The sequence below is a fragment of the Sus scrofa genome, chromosome 4 (genome assembly GCF_054392235.1).
Source record: "Sus scrofa isolate SSC_HxYL_T2T_F1_AM1 chromosome 4, Sscrofa_HxYL_maternal_Yorkshire_Landrace_v2.0, whole genome shotgun sequence".
Lineage (NCBI taxonomy): Eukaryota > Metazoa > Chordata > Mammalia > Artiodactyla > Suidae > Sus > Sus scrofa.
This window is the reverse complement of record NC_139386.1, coordinates 39,644,613-39,666,357: the sequence shown is the minus strand read 5'-3', so window position 1 is coordinate 39,666,357 and position 21,745 is coordinate 39,644,613. Positions and strand designations below refer to the sequence as shown.

At 40.9% G+C, this 21,745-nt stretch overlaps 1 protein-coding gene across 1 annotated transcript in view; it reads left to right on the top strand.

Moving 5' to 3' along the window:
* Positions 1-21,745, top strand: part of CPQ (carboxypeptidase Q) — a gene marked incomplete at its 5' end in the record, with an annotated part of 363,554 nt that overhangs the window by 215,899 nt on the left and 125,910 nt on the right. Inside the window, 1 exon segment of the mRNA NM_001243691.1 lies at positions 18,435-18,554. Within this exon segment, the coding sequence (NP_001230620.1) occupies positions 18,435-18,554 (120 nt within the window).

Sequence of the window (21,745 nt, the reverse complement as noted above, 5' to 3'; positions counted from 1 at the left end):
AGCTATATAAACATGAATAAAACTCTAAAATAAAGAGGAATATTTCTTTTGAGTAGGTGTTAAGAGGCAGCATGGCATAGTGTAAAAAAAAAAAAAAAAAAAAAAAAAAAAAAAGCAAAACAAAACCTCTGAAACCAGACTGCCTGGGTTCAAATCCCAGCTCTGCAATTTAGTAGCAGGTGGTCTTAAGCAGGTTACTTTGCCTTTTTGTGGCTGTTTTCTCATCTGTGAATTGGAGGTAATAATAGTTCCTATCTCATAATGTTGCTTTGAAAATTAAATAATCAATTCCCTTAATAATTAAAACAGTGCCTAACCCAATCCTAATACTCCATAAATTTTAACTTTTGTCATTTACTAAGCATGACTCTGACAGTACCATATTTTTTATGTAGGAGAGGATTATATGTATTATATATGTATGTATATATATGAAATGTGTGTATATAATATATATTATATATATAATACATTTATATTTTTAACTCCCACCCACTTAGTGATTGCTTTGCCTTCTAACTCAATGTATTAGTTGTACTGATATAACTCCAGGGCCAGCTGCTGTGATATCCCTAAATATCCTTTCCCTTTATTATTTAAGTCACCACCCCTTGTATGATGGAAATCCACTGACCTCCTTCACTTGTTTTCCACTTTCATACTAAATTTGTAAGAGTCTGAATTTCTCCTGGTCACTTCCTGCTTCCACTTCCTACTCGCTAAATGCACACTTCCTGCTTCCACTTCCTACTTACGCTGAATGCACAGAACCCACGAGATACCTCATATCCTGCGATTGCACTCACTGAGTCTTACTCTTTAATTTTAAAATTAAAATTAGATTGTCAAGTTCTTTTTGTAGATTGTCCATGTGTTTTAATATGAAAAACTAGATCGACATAGACATATGCATTCTAGATGAAACTTCTGACATACCTGAGTAAGAAATAGGACTTTGGGCTAGAGGCCACGAAATGGGTTCATAATTATATTACTTAATTACATTGAGCCCAAACTATTTGGTTGGTGACATATGAACTCTCTATGGCAATCTATTTTTCCAAGAAAAGTGAGACTCCTTTTGGCTGCTGTTCCTTGGACAATATGTCATGCAGAATGCATGTCAAAGTCCCTCAGTGGGGCTTGTTAATTTGAAGTGTTGGTCCAGTGGGACTTTCTGATATTTAGGAATATTGTTCTAAGAGTCATCCTTCATGTCTCTTCCCCTTTGTTCACTTCTTTCACTACTCATTGTAGATTCACTCTTTTGCCCAAGCCATCAGCTAAAACCATATTCAGTTAATCTAACAGAAGAGATATCTGTGCTTTGCAAATAAAATCAGTCATTCCTAAGTAACTGTCAACAGAAGGCTATTTGCTGTGAAATGCTGTTGAATGCTTTTTTGTGTTTGTGGTTTACTGGACATGAAACTGTTTATTTGAAATGTCATTTCCTGGAATGTTCTGGTGTCAGTGGACAAAGCCTATGGCCAAAGATGTTATGCTTCAAAATGTGCATTTGGCACATAAATAATAAACCACCATCCATCCCAAAATTTTTCCAACTTTACCATTTTCTGTGAAGTTGGAATTTTAAGTTTTCAAGCCTACACAAGGGGCAAAAATTAGAATTAGCAGTACTACATGGTCGTTGCAATGTGAGATATATGTGAAACATCTTTTTAGAGAAGCATTAAATATGAGCATCTTGACTGTAATTTTTATAGAGCTTGAAAATCTACGTGTTAGAAAAATATTTTATTTATATATTTCTTCACTTGTTCACTCAACAAATATTAACTGTGTACTGATTGCATGTCAAGTGTGCCAGGTACTTTGTAACAAAGAGGAAGGAGACATAGTCCTTGAAGTCTTTGAAGTGGGAGAGATGTTTAATTCAAAAATTGCAGTGAAATTGTTATCAGCTCTTTAATTGAAGTGTGTGCAGATTACTTTGGGCAGCTCATGAAGGAAGGGAGCGGTGAGGCTTGGCTGAGTCAGGGCACCTTCGTGAAGGTGATCTTTGAGCTTTCTTTTATAAAGATAAATAGAAATCCTTGATGGAAAGGGGGCGCAGTGAAGAATTCCCAGCAGAGTATAGCGCTTCCTGTCCTGCACGTCATTAAAAATGAGGAGGAAACAGTTGACTGAAACAGGCTTGGGATTTTGGGGGGAATGGAGCATTTGCAGAATGGCAGGAGATACTCTTTTTACCGGATATACTTATATAACGTTCGATTTTTGTGTAACAAACATGTTACTTTGGTAAATAAGAAAAAAAAAAAACCCTAAAAGACAAAAAAAAAGATTCTTGCTGTTGCCATCGCCATTAGCACTCTGTTAATAGGAACTATAAGCAGAGGTAAGTAGGAAGAATCACACAGGAGTCACCAAGCCCTCCAGGCCCAGAAGTAATCAGGGGACACAGCTGAAGCCATGGTGTAGTTAGTCTTTGGTGTAGTTAGAGCTTTCTGTAGGCATTTCTAATACAGTGGGTTCCCTCTTGGAGGTGGGGGTTTATCCAGGAAGAGTATTTTCTTCTCCCAGGCCCTGGTCAAGCCTCCCTTGGAAATGTCTCAGGAAGTCTAACCCAGAATAACTGGGTGAGGGAAAGGAAAAGCTTCTAAGAAATGAACACCTAAACGGTAGAGCTAGAGGTTGCTGGAGCCTGAAGCCAACTAGGACTGGTCCAGATCTGGAAAGGAGATCCCGTTAGAAAGGACCTTCCCCTGCAGTCACATAAGTTTGGGAAACTCCCATTTCTTTATTCATCAAAAAAAAACATGTGGTGGGCATGTCTTCTCTGTGGAGTGTGCTTTGGGAAACGTTATTTGGGGGCGTTACTGGTGTCCCCAGAACTGAAGAAGCATCGAGGAATCCTTGCTGAGTACACTTCATGGAACTGAGTAAAACTGGCCTTGGATTTATGTTCACTCTAGATTTTTGAGCCTGTCTTTGGAATCTTGCATTGGCTGGAACATGGACAAATAGAACCATAGAATGGTTCCTTACCTGTCATGGTAGAGGTTATTCTTATATTATTCCCTGAAGAGCATTTACACCCACCCAAGTGCAAACTTTACCCAACATATAACTGCATAGCTGCATCAGCTGAGCCTATTTTATTAAGATGAATGTAGTACTATTGGGAATGTTTGCTACAAGCTCTCTCTGCCAGGTTTTTCTATGGCCACCAATAACATCAGAATTTGGGAGGATTTATTTACTTCCAGAAGGAATTTTTTTTTTTTTTATCTTAAAACATTCCGCAAACTCTTTCCTGCTCCCATTTTGGATGCCATTCCTCTACAGTTATTTTGTGAACACAAGGAGGGTGACTTAAGCCCTGGGAAAGGTGTCCTGTTGAAATCACCTCAATATTTGAGGAAATAATATGTCTGCTTCTGGAACAATAAATCAGCTTGTTTCAAGTCTTAGGAAAAACATGTTTTCCCCAGCATTAAATTTTATTTTTCCTAATTTGAATTTTAATGTGTCAATGGTCGTTTGACTTTTTTTTATGAACAGAATTTGGCCTGGACTTTTTATGATTGTATCTAGAGATGCAAATACATAGAACAGTGGAAGAATTGGAAACTAAGAATTTGCTTGCTTTTCCCCCTTTTTTTCTTACTTCTACAAGTAGGTTTATTGTCAGGAGGCATTTGTGGCTCCCCTTCATGATCTTTAGAGGAGGATTTCTCATTTTTTATTCAGACATGTTCTTCCTCCAGGGGCAAGTTGTGTCGTGTCTGGCTTTACCTTAAGACCTGTGGCAGATCCATGTTTTTTCAGCTGGGAATTGCTAAGAACTTTTCCTAAGGTTTGAACACATTTTTTAAGTTTCACTTTTTAAACACACTGCATCTTCCTATCTCATTTGGCTAACACAGGCATTTCCACTGGTGTGTGTAAAAAGACAAACTGTGGGTAGATTGATCTTCCAAATATGTCAGGAGATAAAATAAGATTTGTTAAAAATGAATCACTTAAAAAGTGTTCTACCTTTTAGTTTGGATGTGGTAGGGGAGAGTCCGCAGTCATTTTAGAGCCTTAGACTGCGTGAATATTGCTGTTACTCTTTTATCATTGCGTTAAAATACACCATTTCTGTCTAAAAGTAGAAAAGACCCGGGCCCAGCGACCTACAGCATCATGATGAATTCCTTCCTGTCTGGCAGAATCTGGAGGGGTGGGGGATGCAAGCTGTGAGAGGAAGGGTCTCAGGGGCCCCTCTGTCCCTAGCCTGATCAGCTTCCTCCCCCATATCTGCTTTGGTTGGGCCTGTATGCCTTAGAAAGTTGAGAAATATGGTGTTGGTGAAGGAAACGGAAGCTTAAAAGGCTGCTATTATTTATCCCAGAGAGGAAGGGCTATGAAAAGTCCTAATAATGGCATCTTTGGTACCCCAGTGGATTTCTGCCCACTCAAGAATGGGACCCAGAGAAGTCCAGGGCGGGACTGTCTGAGAAATGTAGGCTAAATAAAACAGTATCGTGGCAGCATTGCACAAGTGGGCTCACAAGGACCTCTCCGATTTCACTACTAAATATTGGACACCTATTTCATGTCAGGCAAATAAAACGGACAGGGCACAGATCCCTCCACCTGGAAGGTCACAGTGAGACATCCATAGCTTCATATAGACAGAGACATTTGAGCTAAGCCTTGAAAGGGTGAGAAGTAGAAGAAAGAACAGAATCAGAGCTCATGAAAAGACATAGAGCAGCGGAGGATGATTTTGTAAATCCAGAGCAATTAATGAGTGAGGCATGGTGGGAAATTATCAAATGACAGTCGGCTTGTAAAGGGCATTGGACACAAAGCTGAACTTTGGAGTAGGAGCTATTGAAGATTTTAAGTATGGGGTTGAGTTTTTCTAAAGATACAGTGTAGGTTATCCTTTTGACTTGTAAGGAAGTGAGTTGAATAGAATGGAGACACAGGAAATCCCAGCCACACAGAGCCTGGAAACCACCGTTTGGGAGTTACTAAGCAAATTTTATTTGCCACGTGGCTGACAAGCCAGCTTCTACCTCTCTGTGCTAAATATACCAGAGGAAGTGATGGGGTTTCCAAGGATGCTGTGTTCTTCGCCTACACACATCTCTGCATCATGCCAATGCTGCATTTTGCAAAAGCTGTGGTCTACCCAGCTTAGCTTGGAATGAATTCTGTTCCAGTAAATGTGCCTAAAAACAGAAGTCTGCAAACAGAGTATCAAGAAATATATTATAAGCGCCTGACTGGAACTTTATGATTAACTGGATTTTTAGAATGGTCCTGAGAGATAAGGGTTTAGTTTAGTTTAATTTTTAGGCACCACCAACCTTGTGAACCTCCTTAAAATCAAGCTGTAGGAATGGAGAATTTCTACTGGGTGTGTGACAGAAATGACAAGCCAAATAAAGTCTTGAAAGAAGTTGACTCTTATAAGATCACTTAGCTGTAATCCTGCTAATGCCCTCCTCATATTGGAGAATCGTCACTGCCAAACTGATGATCAGCCTGAATTCTTGTCGGACACCAGCATGTCCAGACTGTACCGGGTGACTCAGATCTCATGGACTTTTTAACCAACGAAATCCTTCCTTCTTAACCTCTAGATAACTTAAAATATGTAGGCAAATGAGAGGCAGATGCACACACTCCCTGTTAGGGTAGCTTGGGTTCAACTCCTTCTGTGCTCCTTAGTAACTGGGTTATGTTGGACGGATTATTTAACCTTTTAAATCTCGGTTTCCTCTTCCTTAGGATGGGAACAATTTGTCTTGAGTTGTTGATAGGAGGATTTGAATTTATTAATTTATTTATTTACTTATTTTTGGTCTTTTTGTTTTTTTAGGGCCACACCCACAGCATATGTAGGTTCCCAGGCTAGGGGGTCCAATTGGAGCTGTAACCACCGGCCTGTGCCACAGCCACAGCAACTCGGGATCCAAGCCTGTCTTCGACCTACACCACAGCTCATGGCAGTGCCGGATCCTTAACCCACTGAGTAAGGCCAGGGATTGAACCTGCGTCCTCACGGATACTAGTCGGGTTTGCTAACTGCTGAGCCATGACAGGAACTCCGGATTTGAAATAATTTAGACACTATGTGACTACCACCAGACCTTCAGTAATAATAACTATTATTTTAGTTACTAATTATGAAAACAACAGTGGGTATTCCAGCAGAGGGTATAATCTCAGGATCAACTTTGTCTCTCAAGGCTTGATATCTGTATCCCCATGCACGCTTGTGCGTGGTCAGGGCCATCGCTGAAGCCAAGGAACCCTAATAATAAAAGAACAGTAGCTGGTTCCAATGAGCCAGACTCACAAACCATCACCCCAGTGTAGCCACCATCCATGGGTATGTGTAAGGCTAATATATAAGGGTGATTCGCTCCTCATTGCTGTGGAGAAGGGCTCTTAATAGATGCTGCAAAAATGTGAGGCAAAATTAAAATAGCACTCACAAGATCTGGAGATGGAGAGATTTTCGTCTTTTTCTGTCCTCTTTTCTCTCTCCGCCAATATCCCTAATCTAGTAACACTGTATTTACAAAGATTTATAATGTCCTCGAAGAAGAAAAATTGTCAAAACAGGAAATGGCTGTTGAGGGCAACATACTTTACTACAAAGTAAATTGTTTGAAATATATATAAAAAAAAAAATCAAGGCAGAGAAAACAAAGAATCAAATCTAGTACTTACTCTTACATTTTCCCTTTCTGAGTTCTCAAGAAATCTTTCTGTTTTTTTACTGTAGTCAAAATCCCACAATTTCCAGGCATTCTCAGGAGATCCTCATACAAAGAAAACTGAGGACAGTGACTGCTGATGCTGGTATTATTGTTCCTTCTCTGTGATAATGGCATCTTTTAAAAGAAATATATTTAAGATAATTGAAACTATTCTTAGTTATTGCTTTGATTTTTTTCTTTTTTGGGGCTGCTCCATCAGCATATGTAAATTCCCAGGCTAGAGGTCAAATTGGAGCTACAGCTGACGTCTACATCACAGCCACAGCAACGTGAGCCCAAGCCTGTCTGTGACCTACACCACAGCTCACGGCAACGCCGGATCCTTAACCCACGGAGCAGGGCCAAGGATCAAACCTGCGTCCTCATGGATACTAGTCAGGTTTGTTACCACTGAGCCATGATGGGAACTCCTGGGAGTATTCTTTTCTGAAATAGAGAAATGTGAATTCATCTTTTAGAGTTGAATAGTTTAAAATGAAGTCATTTGAATGTCATTTTGGGGCCACAAATGAAGAATTAGAGCAATTTTTGAATTGATTAACTTTCTGCAACTTTACCTTGTTGCCAAAAAGCAGTAATAAAACGTAAAAGCAGAGATTTTTGATAAAAATACAAAACATATATCAAAAGAACCCCCATGTTTTCACTTAATATAACAAGCAGACATTAATTAAACAGTAATGCAGCAAACATTAATTGAACATCTGAGAGAAAGGAGGACAGAGCCAATATTTATGGAAGAACTTCTGTGCACCAGTTACTCACGTGACCTTTTGTAATCCTCAAAAGAGCCCTCTGAGGTATGTCTTGTCACCTCTGGCAGGTCACCGGACCTACCTGGGCCTTCGTTCCTTATCAGTAAAAGAGATGACAGTATAGATGCTGGTAGGGCTGTTCTATGAATCACGTCACAGTGTCATCCAGTGCGTATCTATCCGACTTGCAAAGATGAAAAATCCATGACACATAATGTGGAAGAAAACCGCAGCGGCAGTGCTGCCCCTGCTGGCGATCGTCACCCTGACTTGGAATTCAAATGGGGCCCTTTGGTGGAGAAGCGACTTGGGAGCTAGGGAGACAAGGTAACCCTAAAAAGAGAAAAGCCGTCCTTGCCTTCCCCCTTCTTTCTCGAGGTTCAGCTACTGCTGGCTGGTCCAGAGACGGCCACTGCCCTCACTGCTAATCCCCTTGTCCACCCAGTTCCCAGCATCTCCCGAGGCCAGAGACGCCGCTCCCAAGTGGTCTACGTGCAGGTGTTTGTTAGTTTTTAGAGGATGTTATTTGGAGTGGCAGGGATAGTATCACACAGAATCATCTCAGTGCCACCCTTGACAAGGGACCCCAATTTTCATAACAGATGACGAAATCCGGGGCCATCCAAGCAAGTGTGTGCTTATCAGTAATTCTGCCAGCTTTCATAAATGCAGCTTACATAATCAGCCCTCGCTTAAGGAGTTTCATTTGTTTACTTGTTCCTTCAGAATAGTGCCTTAGAAAAATCCATACTGATTTTTCTTGGCAATTCTTCAGCAGGTCTCCTTTATCCCCAAGCTCCCAGCCCCTAACCGCCCAGCCTAGAAGAAGAAACAAATCCCCAATTCCAAATCAAAGCCACTCATGACATTCACAACTGAGCTGACTCAGAAGTCAGCCTGTCATTGAAGGACTGGTCCCTGGAGAGCCTGAGGAGACCCCGGGAGGGGATTTTGGGAAGCCAGCAGGAGAAGCAGCCATTTCTTTGTTGCTTAATGTACTTAGAGAGAGCCTATTTTTAGAATGGACTTGCTAGAGGGATAAACAATACAATTCAGTTATCTAAACTTTGGAACCATGCTTCTAGCTTTGTAATTTACCTAATTCATGTCTATGTACTATTCTTTTTTTTCAAAATGAAAAAAAAAGTAATTAAGTGAGGGCTGGGTTATTAGTGAGTACCTTTAGGGCTATACATTTAAATCTGGGGAATATGGACAAAGAGAATGGGATGGAGAGTGATGTTGGCCACTGTTGGTCAGTGTCCTGGAAGGATGGGTGTAAGTCTCTGAGTGGGCTCAGGTAGGAGTCACGTGGGAAATGGGTGCACATGCATCCTTCAAGCCCTTCCAGGGGGCTGCCGCCTGCTGGGTATCTTCAGGGGTATTGTAGGCGACATCTACTGCAGGTCTCTAAATCTGTGGGGCTGTTGCAACTCTCCTCCTTCACCCCATCTCCACATGATACATGCGCTCACTGTTCCCATTGTCAGATTTTTTTTTTTTTTCTTTTTAAGGCTGTACCTGTGGCATATGGAGGTTCCCAGGCTAGGGGTCCAATTGGAGCCGTAGCCTCCAGCCTAAACCACAGCCACAGCAATGCCAGGTCCGAGTCAAGTCTGCAATCTACACCACAGCTCAGGGCAACACTGGATCCTTAACCCACTGAGCAAGGTCAGGGATTGAACCCGCAACCTCTGGTCGGGTTCGTTAACCACTGAGCCACAATGGGAATTCCTCCATTGTCAGATTTAAGCTCCTTAAGCAAGATTTTTTTTCTTGTGTCTTTCTAGAGCCACACCTGTGGCATATGGAAGTTCCCAGGCCAGGAGTCCAGTTGGAGCTGTAGCTGCCAGCCTACACCACAGCCACAGCAACTCAGGCTCCGAGCTGCATCTGTGACCTACACTGTAGCTCATGGCAACACCAGATCCATAACTCACTGAGTGGGACCAGGGATCAAATCTGAGTCCTCATGGTTACTGGTCAGGTTTGTTACCACTGAGCCACGACGGGAACTCCAAGCATGACTTTTAATCTTTGCATCTTCAGCACCCAACACAAGATATAGCAATAATAGTGTTTATCAAAGTTAGCAGAGCTGATCCCACTCAAATACTGTGGGCCAGGAAAGTGAGAGGGCTGGTTTACAAGACTAGGGTATTTAATATACTACAGAGACTCTTCATTTTAGGAGGCTATTTTCGATGATGCTGGTTACTGGTATTAGTACTAGGATGATTAGGAAGTATAGGATAGATGCTAGTTGTCCGATAATAATGAATGGGTGTTCTACAGGCTCTTCCCCCTCCCCCCTGGGGGGGGGACTGGTAAGGAAGCTAACTATAACTATAACTAAGGGAAAGGAAAGAAGAAAAAAGGACGGTAACAAGACACAACCTAGCAGCAGCAGAGCCTGGCTCTGGACGGCGGAGGGGGCTCCAGATGGGGGATTGATGTTGGGTGCATATCATGAGTGGGATGGGAAGCCCACATCTACCTCTTAGTGGATCTGGTTGCCATCCTTTCCGTCTCTGGATTTTAGCCTTTTGTTAATCAGTTCGCCTTTGTTTAATCATCCTTCTTTTGACCCTCCTTAGCTCCTCCTTAAACATCACATCAATGTTAACTCAGAAAACTTTAAACCTGGGCATCTCCCAGGTGAGCCACTTTCTGTCCCTTTTTGCTATACACCTGTTTAAAGTGGCAGTTATTTCCACTGATGGAAGAAGATAGATTTATTGAATAATTTTGTTTAAGTGCTGAGATTAATTGTGGTCACGGTGGCAAATTTTTCCTAATTCTCCAAGTGCTATAAAAATTAACTTAATGGCATGACGTGAATTCCCATGATGGGAGTTGTCCTGTCTTTGTGAATTGCTGTGAGCATCTTTGAAGTCATGTTTCTTTCCACACTGTCTGTCAGCAACTGTAGAGTTTGTTTTAGATTCAAAATATGTGTGAGATGAGTTGAGCTACATCCAAGAGATTCAGACACTTTGGGTTGTTGTTTTTGGATCTGAGTGCCCTTCACTAATTCAGTTCTGGGGTAGTTTTGTTAAGTTGAGCAGTCCTGAAATTTTCTGTTTAGATGCAGTTTTGACATACTCTTCCCCCAGCCTTCATTTCCTGCAGGATGACTAGAGAAGAGAAATCATCTTTTATCTTTCCTCAGTCGTATTAACTTCATTACATTCGGTTTTTAAGATAAAGCATGTACCTACTACTCTGTCCAAGTGTTACTTCTAAAACTTTTGTTTGGTATATTACTTGAGACTGATCACTCTTTCCCTCTGTCTATTACATACGTGCCCAGGGCTTGTGTTTTCTTTTCAAATCTTTCAGCCTGGGAAAAAAATGTGCTATTTGTGAGCAGATGATTTAATTTCGATAAATGCCTTTTTACTTCTCTCCCCCTGTGAGAAACCGTGAGAAACATCCACATACAGACACTGCTTTCCAGCTTTGACAAAACCTTGGTTGTTGACCTCACAAACTTGGGAAGATTTATCTCATGTGATTCAGTGGTGGAAGTAATAATATTAGCAGTTAAAATCTTATAAGACACCATCAAGAAAAGGAAACTTTGGTCATTCTGCTTCTTGTTAAGAGCAGCTGGCGATTTAAAACACAGTTACTTGCTAAGGGGGAGGAGATAAAAATGATCAAACAGAAATGCCTCCTCCTTCAGTTCAATAGGAACTGAGGATGCTGATAGCAGTATTAAAAAAAAAAAATCAAAGTCTTAGAAGCTTTCCCTTGATGAGTGTGTGTATACGTGCTTATTTTTATATGGTTTTCAAAAATGAATTTTCTTATGTATTTATTCTCTTTGAGGGAAATACATCTAGATCAAAATAGTTTGGTTGCAACATTCTTGTTTTATATAAGAGCCTGTTTAAGATGTCATGTGTGCTCTGGCCGTGTTGAGACAAAGACAAGATTATCTGCTGTGGGAATTCCATCTGAGAGACAGGCCCTCGCCAGGCCTGCTACCCAGGGTTGGTGCTCAGCTGCCAGGACGACAGAGGTGATTCCCACCATCGTGAGCCCATCCGGTAGAAGGCAGGCCCTCTGCAGGCCCCAGCTCTGAGGCGTTAAAGGAAAACTGCCACGGTGGCCACTGGATAACTGGCTCGTGAGGAAGCAAGCATCTGCAAGAGGAAGCGATTCTGAAGAAAGAAATGTGCATGACCACTTGTACAGGGTGTGCTGGTGAAGCATGTCTTGCTATCAAAAGCAGGTGCAGCAGAAGGGAAAGGACACGGAGGTGGGAGCTGGATGTGTTCCCACCCCTTGGACAGTGAGGCCTGGGAGGAGGAGAGAGGTCGGTGAGCCTCGGCCCCCCAACATGAAATCACCCTGACTTCTTCCTTCTGCTTTAAGGAATTCCTGGGGGGGGGGGCGGTCTCAGCCCTGCTACAAAGTAATGGGACGTTTTTCTCTTTGTTCCTTGTGACCTTGGTTCTCTTCTTCAGCCGGAAGATCCCCCATAGCTTTGTAAATTGAAAGGTCATAGTTGCTAGAGCTGGAACAGGATCTTAAAGGATGTCCAGGGGAACAACCTGTTCATGGGATAAAGTGAAGCCCAGAGGGAGAATGTATCTGTACAAGGACAAAACCTCAGTCTGTGTCACAACCTAGGTTTTGTTTGTTTGTTTGTTTGTTTGTTTTTGGTCTGTTTAGGGCTGTACCTGCAGCACATGTAAATTCCCAGGCTAAGGGTCTAATTGGAGCTGCAGCTGCCAGTCTACACCACAGCCACAGTAATGCGGGATCCCAGCCACATCTGTGACCTACACCACAGCGCATGGCAACGCCGGATCCTTAACCCACTGAGTGAGGCCAAGGATCAAACCCACATCCTTATGGATACAAGTTGGGTTCATTACCACTGAGCTCCCCAACCCAGGTTTTCTGACTGTGATCCTGGGTGTGCTGTAGTGGACACACTAGCCAAATCCCATTGCTCCCCAGGACACATCTTCCCCTTCACTGGATGGGCCACGGTGTCCTGCACAAGCCCTCCCAGCTCCCACCTCTGCAGATTTGCTGGTGCATGTGCCCTGCCCTGCCTGCCCTTCTCTCCCAGCAACTCCAGACCACTCACCTCCCCCAACACTCAGCCAATCCTATTGCCAAAGTGAAGGTTCTAAAATTCTTCCCACCTCAGTTAACCTCTCCTCTCTCTGGACTCCTTCAGGCAATTTTTATTCTCTATTTCATGTTGGATCTCAATTTCCTAATCAGACCACACTCTAAGTTTTTATCTTCTGCATGAAATCCCTCAGCACCTGCTGCCAGGCTGAGCGCATAACAGACTCCCAGCTTGTCATGGGCATGTTAAATGGTTGGGCAGGGAGAAGCACGGCCACATAGACCTCCTAGGCACTGATGCTCAGGTCTTCCTCAGAACCAGTCTCCACAGGTCAAACATTTCCAGCACCTGTATCAGCAGCCATTTTTATTTATCCCGTCCCTCTAGAGCCAGTTAACAAAGAGATGGTTCTTATCGTTGTCAACATGGAAGTCTCCAAAGGCCTTGCCCACAGTATAGTTGTGAGATTCACAGTTTCTTCTAAAACTATTCTTTGAGGATGGATGCAGACTGCAGCTTGGGTCTTATGGCAGGTGCTCGACATAGACATCTACTGACCAGGTGACAGGTGACCCCGAGGAAAGTCACAGGTGTCCTGATGATAGATTTTTCTTGGAAACTAAGGAAGACTCTAGTTTAGCCAAGCAAAGATTCTATGAATCACAGTGCAATTCAGAGATATGCTTCCTACCTCCTTTTGAAAACCCATCCTAGGAGTTCCTGCTGTTAAGAATCTGGTGGTTCAGGTCAGTGGGGAGACATGGGTTTGATCCCTGGCCTGGTGCAGTGGGTTAAAGGATCTGGCATAGGTTGCAGCTGTGGCTTGGGATTCAGTCCCTGGCCCAGGAACTTCCATGTGCTCTAGGTGTGGCCATAATATAGGAAGGAAGGAAGGGAAGGAACCCCTCCTAAAATAAGAGCCCTATGGCCCAGGAACTTCCATATGATATAGGTGTGGCCATAATATAGGACTGAAGGAAGGAAGGGAACCCCTCCTAAATTAAGAGCCCTATGGTTCAAAGCCAAGAAAGGGGAGGACTCAAGGTTACCTCCAGAATCACCTGTAATCCATTTAGTCTTTTCTTGTTCTAGTTTGTATTCACCACATTCCCCTTTCAGTAGACTCAAAGCAGCATGCCTTGATAGAAAGGGGTCCTTAGAGGTAGACAGCCAGGCAGTGTTGTATATGGAAAGAGCCCTGAACAACAAATACAGAGGTGCAGGTTTGAGGGCTGATTGCACCACTTACTATTTTCATGATGATGTACAAAGTCAACCTGTACAACCTCAGCTTCAGTCTTACCCTGCATTTAGGCTTCCTCTATGCACATAATGATTCCCTAACACTTTCTTCACTACTCGATTATCAGCTCCATGAAGGCAGGGGCCGTATGTGTCACGTTCACCACTGTATCTCCAGAACTTGGCCCATAGCGGGGGTAGATCCTATAGTCATCGGTTGGATGACGAAGTGATAGGGAAAAGTTTAGAGCAATTTTAAACTGCTATTTTGATTCTTATGATCGTAGACGTTCTCATCCTGGGTCTTGTCCTGGTAGTTTTTAGTTTGGGTTCCCATGTGCCATTCTCATGCCTGCCAAGGAGCAGAGGCAAAAAGACCCACAGCAGATCAGCAGACCAACCACTGACCTTTGGTCCTAAGTGAGTAACTTTGAAAGTTCATGATATTTCTTTGTAGATTCTTCCCCAGTCTCAGTACCTGGCACACAAAGTAGAGGCATTTAATCTTCACTCAGGTCTCTTCTCTGTCCCTTGATGCGTGGGTGCCAGCAGTCATCGACAGCGGGGTGACCTTCCCTGCTTATCACCACTGGTCACTTTTCTTCATTGGCCTTTGATGTATGAGTATTTTTAGTGGCAAAGATAAGCTTCCCATGGTACTTTGCTAAACGTGGTTTCTGCCTCAGGATGCGCATGTGTCTGCGGAAGCTCTTCCTTGTCCAAGCGAGCTCTTATTTTCAAGCCCCTTCCTGCAAGTCGGCTCTGAGACATGGTGGGAAAAGGGCCTTTGGCATAAGACAGGTCTGCATTTGAAAGCTTCATATAGCCAGTAGTCCAGCAAGGAAGGAAGATATTAAAGAAATAACTGCATGTGTGAAGAATGCCTAGATATAGAGTAGGTATTAGCAGATGAGGAAACTGAGGCTGAGAGAGACAAGAAGCTTTGCTCAAAGCTTTTGAGGCAGTAAGTGACATAGTTAGGTCTCCTTATTATAAAATAAGGATGATAATAGTGCCTCTATAAGGGAGATTGTGATAAATCGGTAAGGAAATATACTTCAAATTATTAAGCACAGAAGCTGGCCCAGAATAAGTATTCATTCAAAGTGAGTTTCCACTCATTTTCTTTCCCTTCATTCTCTTTTGCATGAATTAACCTGAATGAAAAGTGGCTGAATTCGACTTTAGTCCTGGAATGGCTCACTTGAAATGCTTACTCTCAATTCATTCTAGTCTTTCAGGTTGCCCATTGTACCCACATTTCTTGTTAACACAAACTGGAGGGAGTAACATGACCTTCATTTGTTGACTGAGACACGAATAGGCAGAACACGGTGGTGAATGTCTCAATTCAGGCAGGAATTGAGTGTTGCCCATGGGGTAGGCTAGTTCTGCCACCTGCATTGACTGTACCTCATCTCTGGAAGTTAACCCATCTTCTCCTTAGTCACTGAGGTGGAAACAAGTGCCTGTCCATCGAACACCACCTTCAAATGGAAAGGTGAAGGTCTAGCACAATGTGCACGATGCACCTACATCTACAATCATGCTAATAGAAATGTTTTAAAATATTGTGTTGCATCAGTGAGTTTGTATATGTATTATTTGTTTCTTGAATAAGAGCCGAACAGAAGCTAATAGTTTTCTATGAAACATGATAATGTCTAATTTCAGGAATTAATGTTCTGTTTCACAACTTTTTTTGCTCACTTTAGTACAATCTTCTATATCATCAGGCATGTTGGCATAAGAAAATAATGATGTGGGCCCTGGTCTTTACAGATCCAAGAGATGTAGTCCTATATCTTTATAAATTTCAAAAAAGCATCACTCTTCACTAAAAAATATAAATCATTTAATTCAAAGGAGTGGTAGATACCATGTATAAATAGGTTTCATATCAACCAAGTTTTGTTTTCTTCATTTAAGACATTAGTACCCATGTAGTCTTTACTATTGAGTCTATTAGCTCAAGTAATATCTCTTAGTAGGCAAATGAGCTAAGCAATAAACATGTATAAAGAGTTTTAGGTAAGATAATAAGCTTGATTACATATATAGCAAAACTAATATTTACACATTTAGGTGTGGTAACAACTGATTAGTGCCTCTCATAAAACCAATATATTTAGGTTCTATGATTATGTATTATTTTATAAAGTATCAATAAGAAGATCAGAAACTTCTTTATGTATCTCAAGCAGGAAGGGATTGAACTTAGGGAATTAGAGCCTATGACAGAAAGAGTTAATGCTTACCAAACATGGTATTATTCTCTTACCCTCCTTGCTGTAAGAATGGGACCTTGTGATGGTCCTGGACAAAGAACTGTGGAAGAGAGTGAATTAATTTCCCAGAGATAAAATGGTTAAGAGCTTGTATGCCTCTTCCAACCCTTACTATCCCTGGGAGCAACCCTGAAAGCTATATAAGAGGAGGAAATAAAAGGATGCAATAATCCTGGTTGTCTGAGTCACCAGATGGAGAAGAACTCTCGACAACCTACGTTTGGACTTTGCATGAGCTAAGTGGACTTACACATTTGAGAGTTTTGTCTGTCTGTTGAGGCAGCAAGTGTTGGTTACTTTACAAATACAGGGACTTGCAGAAAAGACTTGTGGTTGCCAAGAGGGAGGGGGAGGGGGGAGGGACTGGGATGGATTGGGAATTTGGGGTTAATAGATGCAAACTATTGCTTTTGGAATGGATAAGCAATGAGATCCTGCTGTGTAGCACTGGGAACTATGTTTAGTTACTTATGACAGGGCAGATAATGTGAGAAAAAAGAATGTATACATGTATGTGTAACTGGGTCACCTTGCTGTACAGTAGAAATTTTACAGAACATGGTAAACCAGCTATAATGGAAAAAATAAAAATCATTATAAAAAATAGAAGAAAGGAAGGAAGGAAGAAAGGAAGGAAAGAAAGGAAGAAAGAAAGAGAAAGAAAGAAAGAAAGAAAGAAAGAAAGAAAGAAAGAAAGAAAGAAAGAAAGAAAGAAAGAAAGAAAGAAAGAAAGGAAGGAAGGAAGGAAAGAAAGAAAGAAAGAAAGAAAGAAAGAAAGAAAGAAAGAAAGAAAGAAAGAAAGAAAGAAAGAAAGAAAGTCCCAATGAGATAGATATCACTTCACACCTGTTAGGATGTCTATTATCAAAAAGACTAGAAATAGCAAGTGTTGGTGAGGATGTGTGGGAATGTAAATTTGTATGAGCCACTGTGGAAAAGCGAGGGGTCGAATTGGAGCTGTAGTCACCAGCCTATGCCGCGGTATGGAGATTCTGAAAAAAATTAAAATGAGAACTTTCATTTGATCTGGCAATTCAAAGAAAATGAAAATGCTAACTTGAAAACATATACATCCTCGGTTCATTCCAGTATTATTTACAATAGCCACAATATGGGAAAAAAAAACCCTAAATGTTCACTGATGGATGAACGAATAAAGACACCCCTGATAGATGGATGAATAAATAATATATGTAACACACAGTGGAATATTAGTCAGCCATAAAATGGAATGAAATCTTACCATTTGTAACAACATGGATAGACCTTGAGGATATTATGCTACCTGCAGTAAGTCAGGCAGAGCAAGGTAAATATCATATGACCTCTCATATGTGGAATACAAAAATAGGTAAATAAATTTAAAAACTCAGGCTCTCAAAAAATGCTAAGTGCAGAGGAAGCTGATTTATGAGAGGGAAATAGTACATAAAGTTTGGATATATCACTACAAGCCAATTTCAAATACATCACAGGAAAAGCCAATTTAAGTGGGGGGAAGAAATACATTCAGTTTGACTATGTTGAGTTAAGGGACCAGTGGGGCATCCAAATGACAGTGTCTAAGAGGCAGCTGAATATCTAAATCTGGGGCTCAGCGTCCTGAGCTGAAATGTAGATTCGTGGTCTTTAGGATCTTCAATGGTGGTTGGAAGCAAGGAAATGTGGGAGATCAAATAGAGTATTGAGAATGAGAAAAGAAAGGGCCATTACCTGGTTATCTGGGATAGGCCAGATTTGAAGGTCAGAAGATAAAAGCCCTTGGAATGGACAAGAAGGAATATAGCCAGAAACCTAGAAGAGAACCAGTGAGAGGTGTGAAGGAAGAACAGGATGGGTGGCAGTGTTAATACCAAACACAAATTAAGAAGATAAGAACAGAAACGAGGCGTTCCCATTGCGGTACAGCGGAAATGAATCCAACTAGGAACCATGAGGTTGCAGGTTCAATCCTTGGCCTCGCTCAGTGGGTTGAGGATCTGGCATTGCCGTGAGCCATGGTGTAGATCACAGACAATCTGGCATTGCTGTGGCTGTGGTGTAGGCCAGTGACTACAGCTCTGATTTGACCTCTAGCCTGGGAACCTCCATATGCCTCGGGTGCAGCCCTGAACAGACAAAAAAACAAAAGGAAAAAGAAGAACAGAAATGAGTTCCATAGATCCAGAAAGTGAGGGCTATTGGTGATTTAGGAAAAATAAATTCAGTGGAGTAGGGAAAGTAGAACACTGATCGCAAAGAATAGAGGCGAGAATGAGAAGAGAGGATATGGCGATAGTGAAGCATTGAATCTTTTCTTCAGGGCACTTGACTATGAAGGAAAAGAAACTGCCATCTGGTGGCTGGAGGCTCTTTAAAAACAGAGCCTGCAGGATCATTTGGTCCCTGAGTTGCATAAAGGATGTGAGGACCAGGAAAAGTTGTAAGTTGCATGTCCTTCAAAAATCTTTCCATCTCAAAGTGTTTATTATTCTATGATTCTCTACTTAAGTTCCCTGGTTCAGCTTTTATTTTCATAGGGTGATACCTGTAGATAAGGCATAAAATCTGTCTTATCCTACTGAATTTAAGTGATAATTTAATTTGATCTTATGCACCTTTGGGGATATATATCTTAGGGTTCAAAACATATATCCACACCTGGAATATTTATGAATAGAATTCTCATTTTTCAGTAACATACATTTAACTCCTTTGTTCTTTAATTGGTTCCTCTTTTCAGTCTGTTGCTTATGCTTATTTGCAGTTTATCTCTTTGACCATTTTTTTATGCTCGTGTTTCCAGCTCTTCACAAAGAATACTTATTAAATTGTGAGGTTATAACATTGGATGAGGTTTACTGAGTGATCATTCTTTTCAAAGACTTTAACATGTTCCCCCCAGAGCCTTGGTTGGTTTATTGACTAGGGGAACACAGTTAGTTTGCTGCTAGTGAAGTAAGTAGACTCAGCATCTGGAAATGTTCTACTGGGAGGAGCCAATGGCCTTGTTTTTTAAAGCTCCCAGGTTTCCCATCACTCACCTCCAGTCTCGCTCGGGCATAAGAGAATCAGAATTTATGACTGCGTCATGATTCAGGACTGCTGCCTTTTATCTGGGATCTTCTGTTTGGAAAGTCTCTTCAAATGTTTTCTTAGCCTCAAGGGAAAGGTTTCTCCCAGAGGCACCTCAGTTTTGATCAAGAGCTTTCACAAATCCCCTTTTAGTTTTTACTCTACCAATTAAAGTCCTCTTAAACTCATAAACATGGTTCCCCTGGTTTTTTTAGAAAACGCATGTTAGCTAGAAGAGCCAAAGTTGCTCATATGAACAGACCCTAGGGAATCTAAGAAAAGGTTTTTTTCCTCCAAAGAGTGCAAGACATATAATTTAATTTTCCTCCAGTTTCGACCAAGCTCCTATTTTTGCTGACTTTGTAGTATAACACAGCCTATCCAGTTGTTTCAGTTGGGGATTGGTCTCTGTTGTTCCCATTTAGTTAGAAATTTCCACGTTGTTGACATCATTGTATTTGCTTTCATGCAGGTGTATAAAACCTTTTCATAATTATGATATTACAATATTCTATTTCTTAACTCCAAATATCATCAGTTGAAAGATAAATCTTTGCTATAAGAAATTTCCCAGAGAAAAGAAGCTGTTCTCAGTGAATGTATACTCTGATCATAAGACGGTTCTAATTACAAAAACAGTAAATATAAAAAATATGCTCTGTAATTGAAGAGGTATGGTATTTATTTAATTTTTATCTTTTGTCTTTTTAGAGCCGCACCTGTGGCATATGGAGGTTCCCAGGCTAGGGGTCCAGTCGGAGCTACAGCTGCCAGACTACACCACCGCCACAGCAACACCAGATCTGAGCCACATCTGTGACCTACACCACAGCTCAAGGCAATGCCGAATCCTTAACCCACTGAGCAAGGCCAGGGATCGAACCCACAACCTCATGGTTCCTAGTTGGATTCGTTTCCACTGCGCCACAATGGGAGAAGAGTTATGGTATTAATGATCATTTCACTTGACTGAGCCTTTCCATTTGTGTGATTCATCATTACGTAATATTCGTCCATCTTCATGCACCTATTCAGCCTACAGTTATTGAGAGCAGTGTTAAGTCTTAAACTCTGGCTAAGTAATGGACCAAATGGATACTACCTGGGGATAGTTAGCATTTTGAATTTGAAAAGCAAGACATTTTTCGTATGTGTTAAGCGATTGTATTTCTTAAAAGGATTCAACACTTTCCCCTCAATATTTTAAAATCCACCTTGAGATAAATGGAAATTATATGGTAGCTTTCTCACATCATCTCCATCACCTCCTTTCTTCTGCCTATGACATCCCCTCAAGAGTTTATGAAATAGCAGCCAAATGGTAATGAAGTTAGAGTGTCCGCCCATAAAACAGAACTAGTTATAATTATGGGAAATAAAATCATATAGTCATTTGATTTCTTTTTAAGTCTCAACAGAAGAAATAAATAGAACGCTGTCAAAGAGAGACTTTATGAATTGGAACACATAAGTTAGAGAATTACCAAATTTCATAAAATAGAGAAAAGAGAACTAAAAGTAACGAAGATTTTGAAATGTAGCAAATTCTATTATACATGAGTGATGACTCCCAGTAGGAGAGAAAATTACTGAATATTTTCTCAGTTAAGGTAAGACATGAATAGTCACATTCACGAATTCAAAGAATGCCAAGTAATATTATATTTTAAAAACTTCATATGTTTACATTATAGTGAAGCTAAAGAACATCGAGAGCAAAATGTTTACTTTGCTTGGGAAGATGTGGAACAACGCTGAAGCTTTCCTTGATTACTTGAGGTTTCTTCTTCCATTTTCTGTGATAAAGTTTTTTCTTCTATATTTATTTAGTTGTTTGCTTGCTTTCATAAAGTCATTTTACTGTCCTTCAGCCCATTTTATTTTGCCCCTGTTCTTTGCTATTTATGTGACAATCCCAAAACTATATTTAGAAACTTTCAATAAATAAGTAAGAATACTCTATGGAAGAAAGGATTGGCTTGAAAGCAGCATATAATCATACTAGAGTAACAATAGCTTATATTTATAGAATGTTTACTATTTACAAGACACTTTTATAAGTATTTTCTCATGTAATCGTCACGATATCTGCATGAGGCTAATAATACTGTATCATCCTCATTTTTCAGATGAGGATCATGAGGCTTAATTAGAAAAGCTGAATCACTTGTCCAAGGTCATGTAGCTTTGGTTAGTTATAGTCAGTGGCACATCCTAGATTTTAACAAAATCAATTGCAAGGCCTAGATCCTTTTATGAAAAAGAGAAGCCTTTAGGAAAGCTACTGGCAGTCTTTTTCAACAGCCTCTCTTCCGTGAGGTTGTATTTCAGAACATTGATGTTGATGTTATTCTGATCCCCAGACAAGTGATTGCTTGTTTTATACATGTTTCACTTTTCAGATCCACATTTGGGCAAGAACATTCGGGCTACGTAGTCATAAGTACTCTATCAAACAGTGTAGTTGTCATTATGATGTGTTTCTGGGGAACAAAAAAACCCTTTAGGCTCCTGAAGAATAGAATTTACTTGCCTTTTGCTTTTTTTTTTTTTTTTTTT